Source organism: Populus alba, chromosome 18 (genome assembly GCF_005239225.2).
Source record: "Populus alba chromosome 18, ASM523922v2, whole genome shotgun sequence".
Classification (NCBI taxonomy): Eukaryota; Viridiplantae; Streptophyta; class Magnoliopsida; order Malpighiales; family Salicaceae; genus Populus; species Populus alba.
The window spans coordinates 14,899,770-14,908,357 of record NC_133301.1 but is presented as its reverse complement, the minus strand read 5'-3'; the positions used below and the strand labels follow the sequence as shown (position 1 = coordinate 14,908,357).

At 37.2% G+C, this 8,588-nt stretch overlaps 2 protein-coding genes across 3 annotated transcripts; one reads left to right on the top strand and one right to left on the bottom strand.

Annotated features, from left to right (window-relative positions):
• Positions 1–335: 335 nt before the first annotated feature.
• Positions 336–4,434, top strand: LOC118039535 (uncharacterized). Its single transcript, XM_035046250.2, has 5 exons — positions 336–809; positions 1,240–1,343; positions 1,552–1,728; positions 1,983–3,859; positions 4,194–4,434. Exons 1-5 carry the CDS (start codon positions 643–645, stop codon positions 4,341–4,343), a joined length of 2,475 nt encoding a protein of 824 aa, XP_034902141.1. The 5' UTR covers positions 336–642; the 3' UTR covers positions 4,344–4,434.
• Positions 4,435–5,408: 974 nt separating this feature from the next.
• Positions 5,409–8,475, bottom strand: LOC118039536 (uncharacterized). Of its 2 annotated transcripts, none has more exons than XM_035046253.2 (5): positions 8,326–8,475; positions 7,787–8,007; positions 7,325–7,558; positions 6,893–7,035; positions 5,409–5,902 (listed from the first exon to the last, which is right to left on the bottom strand). In XM_035046253.2, the coding sequence occupies exons 1-5, from the start codon at positions 8,413–8,415 to the stop codon at positions 5,712–5,714; spliced, it is 879 nt and encodes a 292-aa protein (XP_034902144.1). In that variant the 5' UTR covers positions 8,416–8,475; the 3' UTR covers positions 5,409–5,711. The 2 variants fall into 2 exon arrangements, with proteins under 2 accessions (XP_034902144.1, XP_034902145.1); XM_035046254.2 differs by having other exon boundaries at positions 7,325–7,555.
• Between the last annotated feature and the right edge of the window lie 113 nt (positions 8,476–8,588).

Genomic DNA, 8,588 nt, shown 5'->3' with positions numbered 1-8,588 from the left:
AACTAAAATATTTATTATCTTATTTAAATACAACCCATCATATAATGAAACAGATTGACAGAAGATGAATAAAAATACTTGTTTGGGATTTTTTAAAAAACTATTAAATGCTCAAATGAAAAAAAATAAAATTTATGTATTTTATTAAAAATAAATATAAAATGGGTGTACTAATAATACAATTATTCCGAAAAATATAAAGTAACTATTATATTTTCCACATCCACCTTTTCCCTTAAAACTTATAATAATAATAATAATAATAATAATAAAATAAATAAATAAATAAATAACTACTAGTAATAAACTTGTTTTATTTAACTATTAACATCTCTCTCTTTATCTGCATCAAGTCTCTCCCACCATCCTCTTCATTTTTGGAATGAAATTCCGTCCACTGCCACCCCACAAAACTCTCTCCCTTTCAATTCTCAATTCCTCTCTCTTTCTATTTATGCTTAAAGTTTTCATCTTTCTGTAAATATAAATCATCCTCTTTTCTGGGTCTCTTTTAGAATTGCATAAACCACACAAAATTTATGACTTTATTGGTTTTCAAGGAAAATAATTCTTGGGTTTTGCTTGATTTTGTGTTGAGTTGATTTGAGGAACTGGGTCTTTTTAAAATTTGGTAAAAAAATCATGGGGTTAGCTTCAATTGAGCAGGAAATGCCAGCAGGAGAGGGGATTCAGAGTCGTTTTGAGAATTTAAGAGGGGTTCAATGGAGGATAGATCTTGGAATTTTGCCTTCTCCTTCCTCTTCTAGTGTTGATGATCTTCGTAGAGTTACTGCTGAATCTAGAAGAAGGTAAAGTTTTGGCCTTTCTTTTTTTTTTTTCCTGAAAAAGAGAATAATTGTATTTTTTTTTCGTTTTTGGGATTCTTAGATTTTTAAATTCTTGGTTAGTGAAAGCAAATTTTATTGGTTTTTAGTTTTTTTTTTTAAATTATGTTTTGGTTGACATAGAATTTAAAGATGGTTCCTTTTTTTTTTTTATTATTATTATGTTTCCATTTTGATGATGGCTAGTTGATTATCTTTGAAAATCATTATATTTTTTTTTTCAGGGTTTGATCCATGGAATCAAATAGTAGGGGTTTTGGTTGTGATCAGTTGTTTTTTTGGTTGTTAAAAGTCAATCGAATTAGGAGGGAGTCTCCAGTTGGATTTCAAGGTTTAAGTCTACTTTGTATGCTGGCTTGTTGTTAACACAAATCAAAATGGTTGTCTTTGTCAGGTATGCTGGTTTAAGAAGGCGGCTCTTAGTTGATCCACATTTGTCAAAGGATGGAAGGAGTTCACCTGATCCTGTAATTGACAATCCACTGTCACAAAACCCAGGTAACTATTTTGTTTGCGCCATGTAAGTTTATGGATGGAAGTAGCTTGTTGCTTGAGCTAGGGTATATTTATGCCAATTGCTGATTTTATCTGCATTGTCAATGACATGTCGTCCAAATAATTTTGTTGCGACTCTGATATGTGGTATGTCTTGTGAAAATGTTGTAATTACTTGGTATCAATGATGATATACTAATGCTGCCTGCAGATAGCACCTGGGGTCGCTTCTTTCGGAATGCTGAACTGGAAAAAACACTTGACCAGGATTTGTCACGTTTATATCCAGAACATGGTAGCTATTTCCAGACACCTGGCTGCCAAGGAATGTTAAGACGAATCTTGTTATTGTGGTGCCTTAGACATCCAGAGTATGGTTACCGACAAGGTAAATTAAATTAAAAGAAAGTCATGTTCCCATCAACCCTTTTGGCATTCCTCTTTGTGTTGTACCAATATTCAATCATTAGTTCGACCCTGTAATCTCAAGCTGTTCATCATATATTGTTAATTTGTCTCAGACAATCATTTTAATCATTAATCTCTTCTTTTTTCCTATATTCATTCACGTCAATGTGTTACAGTATCTGTTTACAGGGAAATTAATGTTTCCCTTCTGGTTGTTTTGGCTTTCCTTGACAGGAATGCATGAACTCTTGGCTCCTTTTCTATATGTTCTTCACATTGATGTGGAGCATCTGTCTGAAGTGCGCAAGCAGTATGAAGACCATTTCACAGACAAATTTGATGGTTTAGCATTTCAGGAAAATGATCTTACATACAACTTTGATTTTAAAAAATTTTTGGATTCCATGGAGGATGAAATTGGCTCCCATGGTAATGCTGTCAAAGTCAAGTCTCTCAATGAGCTTGATCCTGAGATACAGACAACTGTATTACTAACAGATGCTTACGGGGCTGAAGGTGAATTGGGTATTGTCATATCAGAGAAATTTATGGAACACGATGCTTACTGTATGTTTGATGCATTGATGAGTGGGTCTCATGGTTCAGTTGCTGTTGTGGACTTCTACTCTCACTCCCCTGCACATGGTTCTCATTCTGGCTTACCCCCTGTCATTGAAGCTTCTGCTGCTTTGTACCATTTGCTGTCTGTTGTTGATTCATCTTTACACAGCCACCTTGTTGAGCTGGGTGTTGAACCTCAGTATTTTGCACTTCGCTGGTTACGGGTTTTATTTGGACGAGAATTTTCACTTGAAAACCTCTTGTTAATATGGGATGAAATATTTGCAGCAGATAATAATGTCATATTAGAAAAAGGTGCTGAAGATGATGCAGACTCTGGTTTTCGTATCTTTAGATCACCTCGGGGAGCATTAATCCCAGCTATGTCTGTTTCTATGATTCTTCATTTGAGGTCTTCCCTGCTTGCAACTGAGCACGCAACTACTTGTCTCCAGAGACTGTTGAATTTTCCTGAGAATATAGATCTGAGAAAACTGATAAATAAGGCAAAGTCTTTACAGTCCCTCGCATTGGATACTAATATGTCCTCTGTGTCTCCTCCGTTTGATGGGATTTATAACCACAGTAAATCAATGGTGGTGAGAGGTCATACTCATGCACTTTCATCTGGTTCTGTTTCCCCCAAAACTCCTCTAAATGCGGTGCCTGATAGTTATTGGGAGGAGAAATGGAGAGATTTGCACAAGACAGAAGAACTCAAGCATGATCATTTAGGGAAATTGAAACCAAGCCAGAAAAAACGGTGGACAGAAAAAGTAAGATTGCCCCTATCTAGGACAGAATCTGCACCAGCTCCAGTAAAAGCAAGGAGTGGGAAGAAGGATCAGAAGTCATCTATTAGGCGTAGTTTGTTAGAAGATTTATCACATGAACTTGGGATGGATGAAGATATTGGAAAATCAGATTGCCATGAAGTTTCAGGCCAGAAGGACCATCAAACTGCAGAAGTTGAGGAAGGGGGACCAGACAGCGTTAACAATGACTTCACTTGCTCAACTGCGGAGAGATGTCTTAGTGGAAATGCTGGCAGCGAGGAAAATTCATCTGTATTTTCGGATCCATCTAGTTCTCTTAGTGGTGGTAATGAGCATGAAAATGACTCTGAGAAAAGTAGTGTTGCCTCAAATATGTCTGTTGATGAAAATGATGATCAACCTGAGGCTCTCCAGGAAGATCCAACCCTTCCTGTTTCCCATCCCCCTGAAGGTGTGTCTCTAAATTCCGGGACCAACAACGAGCCTGCTGGAAAACAGGTTGCAGGTCCCAAGGAGAGGAAACTTTCAGGTAAATTTCAATGGTTTTGGAAGTTTGGGCGGAATACTGCTGGTGAGGAGACTTCGGAAAAGGGAAGCAGCACATGTGAGGCTACAAAACCTGGCACCGAAGCCAGTAATCAGATTAATTCAATAGGATCTTCGTCTGTCAATGGATCTTGCAGCTCTTATGCCAGTAGCAAAGGAGAGAGCACGGATCAGAATGTGATAGGTACTTTGAGGAACTTTGGACAGTCCATGCTTGAACATATTCAGGTAATTCTTTCCAAGATAATGCTTCCAAGACAGACAGTCTGAAAGTTGTTAAAATATGAAACAAAAGTATGATATGTTGTGGAAAATTGGCTTGATATATGGATTGATTTACATCAATACATGTTTAGTCTGCCAGGGAGACGGGTCATAGTTTCTCTACCTGCTATGATTTTCTTTCCGCTTCACATGTAATTTATGTAGCTTTCAAATTTCTGGGGAATTCTAGGAAGTAGTTTGGCCTTTGACTTGTCAGCGAAGCAAAACTATAGTGATATGGTATATGTTTTTTTGTTAGGCATTCAAACTGAACTTTTCTTAATCATTTGTGCTGCAGATAATCGAGTCTGTTTTCCAGCAAGATAGGGGTCAGGTGGGTTCATTGGAGAATTTCTCCAAAACTGCTCTTGTTGGCAAAGGACAAGTCACAGCCATGACAGCTCTTAAAGAGCTTCGGAAAATCAGCAATCTCTTATCTGAGATGTGAGTTGAGTTTTAATTATATATACCTGTATATACATTTTGTAATTAATATTCTTTTAGTGGTAATAAAAGTGAGTTTTGGCTCCTTGCTGTTACCCCTCCCCACCCAAAAATAAAAAATTGAGCTTCAGCAAGTTTGCATTTCTCTACACGCATTTTGATATGAGTTCTGTCATGACTGCTTATTATCAAACCCTTGCTTCTCAGAATCCTTTACAATAACCTGACAGTCAGGTTCAGGAATGCTCACTAGTAAAATTGCAAACAGGAGGAAGACTGATTTAACTTTGCTGGAAACCATTATTTCTGTTACTTGAGAGACATCATTACTTTATCCTAAAGCCAAGGTGAACTGACCGGATCTCTAAAGAATGGTCTGAATTATTTATTATTATTATTATTATTATTATTATTTTAATTTTTAGTATTCACATCCCATACACTTTATGCTTGACCAAGCCAAGAGTGTGTGTGAGAGAGAGAGCATAATTCAAAGCAGAATTTTAAATGCCACAAAGAGGACTTCATATATGGATTGATGCACTGGCAGCCAAGCCAACTCACTAGAACTGGCACTTGCAGTTATAACCAACCTGGTCTGAATTGGCTCACCTTTGGTACTTGTTCTATGAGAGAAACTGCCATGCTTGGTTCGCATATAATTTTGGGTTAATACGAGGGGATATGTCTTGGATTACAGCTAAAGCTAGCGATGTTCCCTGAATTTATCGACAGTAATATCTCGAATCACTATATTTTGTAAAAACAATGCCCTCCAATTTGGGGAAAGAGAGTTCAACTAGGATTCATGCAAGACTCTGAACGTGCACCATGATAAAAGAGTCCAATACCTTAACCATTTAGACCACTGGACAGATCACTCATCTTTAGTTTGACAAGTGACAACTCGAGAAGCAGAGAACCAAGTCCATTTGCTCTCGAGGGATTGGTTCATATCACCTGGTCAGGTCGAGAGAGCTAAAATAACGGGCAAATGCATCAGCACCTAGCTATAACAAGGAAAAAGTGAAACTGACTGAGTTGGAAAAGGTGCGCAGTAACTAAGAAGTAACAGCAACCTGAAAATTTTTATTCTACTTAATCACAAACCAAGAATCAAATTTAGCATAGTAACTTGGCGTAGCAGAAATTTACATTAGATGTGAAATCCTAAATCCATAATCATCGAACTATTCTAGTGGAGCCATAATTGCATATACATACAATATGTATCAAAGTTGTCAATAAAGAGAAAGGGGGACGAACTCTTCAGATTATTTCAAAAGGGGAAAGAACGGGAGAAAACGACAGAAACAACTCTTCCCCGCCTCTATGCTGGTTTGGGAGGTTTTGTTACCAGCTAAAGTATGGTCTAATCTATGTGGTGAAAGCCTGGGAGAAGAGAGGTGATAAAACCGAAGACAATCATCTGAATCTCCTTCACAATTCCCCACCAGTTGTGGCCCCCATTGTCTCCGCCAGGTTCAGCAACATTTTCATTCTCAGCTGCTTGGTTACCATCCTCTGCAGGTCTATTCTCATTCTCAACTGCAGGTTGTCCCTCTGCAAAAAGTTGTCGAATGATTGTCAAAAAGTCACTAAAACAACAATCACAAATATAATTTCCTCTCAACTTCAATCAGCTTTCTCTATCCAAATCATGTTTTCAGGCCACAGGGATTCAGGTAACAACAAAATGAAAGACAGTGAGAAGGATGTAATGCTGCCATTCACTACGATAGGTACCAAGGGGTTCTGTGTTACATATTCACATTGTTGTGACATTGTTTATAAAGACCATAGTGTGAATATTACCTGTACCTGTCTTCCTAACAAAACAAACAAATAGACTACACAACATTGGTGCAATAATCAATAAGACAAGATTGGAAGTATGATCAAATTGGAATATCAGCATGATATAGCAACAATAATCTGAGCTTATGAAAGCATTGCTTCTGTAACTTGCTTTAACGCCCCCCCATGAATATTAAATTTCTACAGATGAGAAAAATGCTTACAAGGCAGTTCAAAAGCACATATTTCACACAAACAATTAACAATTTGTATGTAAAACAATCTGTTGTTCTCTCCTGATATGAAATCACTCTTAAGAAACCTCCACTCAAAACCAGTCCAGCAGAACAATCCTTCCACAAGAAAAAAAAAATGTTGTTTTTATGGGCACACAGGCACCCAATTGTACCCCATGTTTGACCAAGAGCACTGAAAACACTCTACTTATATCTCATAGATAAGCAAGATTCTTCACCACCAGGTCAAGAAAAGGTAAACATAACCTGAATGAGAAAATCAATCAAACTTCATAATTACAGTTGATACAATGCAAAGACAAAGTTCAGTTAGTCAATTTTAGTTGATATGGGTCCAAGTTTCATGTATCCATTACTATGTGGAAAATAGCACAAATACGCTTGCATACCATACAATTGGAAATAAAATATCAACGTGAATCCCCATTCCCTAAAATATAATTAAATTGAAACCCAGAAAACATCCAAAATCCTTAGTATGCATTTGGAAGAACAATACCTGCCAAAGCAACATCTTCATTCTGCCTTGTTGCAGCATTTTCCGCCCTGACAGCAGGCCTAGGTGGACGGGGAGGAGCAGCTGCCCTTTGCATACTTTGTGAGAGCCATTGTACTAACGGTGTCAGAGCTCCAGTTTGGTACCTACAACACTCATTGAAAAGGTTCAGCTTCCAGGTGCATGACTTACCAAAAATAGCTTCACATGAACAATAAAAGGCTACAACTTGGAGGGGCACAACAAATTATTTAATGTGATGTTTGTGATTGGAAAGAGAACATTTAAAACAAGGGACAGGGTGTGTATGAGCTTGACTAGTTAGCTTGAACTTTTCTTCTCTCTGAAATTAAAACTAGTATACAGTAATAAGAAAAAAAAGCTACGTGAACAATTTATCTCAAACAACAAATCATTTGAAAGTTTAGTACTTACAAATAGACAAGTGAAGCAAAAAACACAAGGACAAGAAGCCTTTGTCTTGATCCATCTTGGTTAAACAAAAAGATTACGGCTGCCAGCTTAAGTATGAGAAACAAATCCAACTGAAATGCAATTTGAAATCTCCTAACAACAATTTGCCTTTGAGCTGCAGGCTGCTGCAGTTGCTGTTGCTGTTGTCCCCCTTGTGCTTGATCACTGGTTGCCCCAGCCTCAGGAGTCGGTCTACTGTTGAGCAAAGAATATGAAGAAACAGCAATCTTTAATTAGCAGTTCATGTAATCCATTTAACAACAAAGATATATCACCTTGTTAACCACCATCAAGCATCATTACTCGGTAGCAGGGGTGATAGGTAGAATTGTTACAGTATCTATGTATGTGTGCAAGTACTCTCCTGTGAACAATGCTATGAGCCTTGGATATTGACAGTTTACACAACACAGACATACTTACGTAGGTATGTTGAGCGTGAGAGGAATTAGGGTGTTTGAAGGAAGTCCAGCAATTGGTCCCATAAATTGAGGAACAGGCACTGCATAAATGCCAGGTCCATGATTCGCTTGTTCTTGATTTTGCATATCATTTAACCCTGGAACTAGTGCAGGATACATAACAGGAAACATCTGAAAACCACCATCTGGATAAGCTGGAAAACCAGAGAATGCCGACGGCACCTGAGGTAACAAAACCACCAGAGAATGATCAATCGCAACATAACCACACCGAATTCATTCCAAATGCACAAATCAATAGCACAAGGAGAAAAAATCTTTGACTAACAACAGCAAAAACATAAATAAATAAACTTCAATTCATTTCATTTTTTTGTCAGCTAAAACAAAAACCAATTTATAAAAACTGGTCAAAAGCCAACAACATAAGAACCCATCAATCTCCTTTTGTGTTAAGGACTACTACCCATTAATGAAAAATAAGACTTGAAAACGAAAATTGAAGAAATTTAGAGAATGGAATTGGAAATTGAGAAATACCCATGGTTGCTTGAGCTTATCTTCGGGAGAATTTTGTGTGTTAGAAGATTGATTCACGCTCGACGACACCGTCTCTGGTTGTTCTGCCATTGTTAAGAGTTTGATCTTTGTGTTTCTTTCTTTTTAGTTTGATAACATAAATAAATATATATATATAGGGGCTTTTTTCATAGTTGACGAATCAGTCTCTGCCACGTTTACATGATGATGTGTAAGATTTAAACCATGGTGATAAAATATTTGTTACTTTTAGGTTTTAACTA

Bases quoted from the DNA above. Each gene is read 5' to 3' on its own strand.
- LOC118039536 (XM_035046253.2), bottom strand. From the start codon at position 8,415: ATGGCAGAACAACCAGAGACGGTGTCGTCGAGCGTGAATCAATCTTCT. The intron at 7,559-7,786 runs GTAAGTATGTCT...TTTGCTCAACAG, and splicing joins CTCACGCTCAACATACCTAC to TAGACCGACTCCTGAGGCTG. The intron at 5,903-6,892 runs GTATTGTTCTTC...AACTTTTTGCAG, and splicing joins TGAAGATGTTGCTTTGGCAG to AGGGACAACCTGCAGTTGAG.
- LOC118039535 (XM_035046250.2), top strand. From the start codon at position 643: ATGGGGTTAGCTTCAATTGAGCAGGAAATGCCAGCAGGAGAGGGGATT. The intron at 810-1,239 runs GTAAAGTTTTGG...TGTCTTTGTCAG, and splicing joins ACTGCTGAATCTAGAAGAAG to GTATGCTGGTTTAAGAAGGC. The intron at 1,729-1,982 runs GTAAATTAAATT...TTTCCTTGACAG, and splicing joins AGAGTATGGTTACCGACAAG to GAATGCATGAACTCTTGGCT.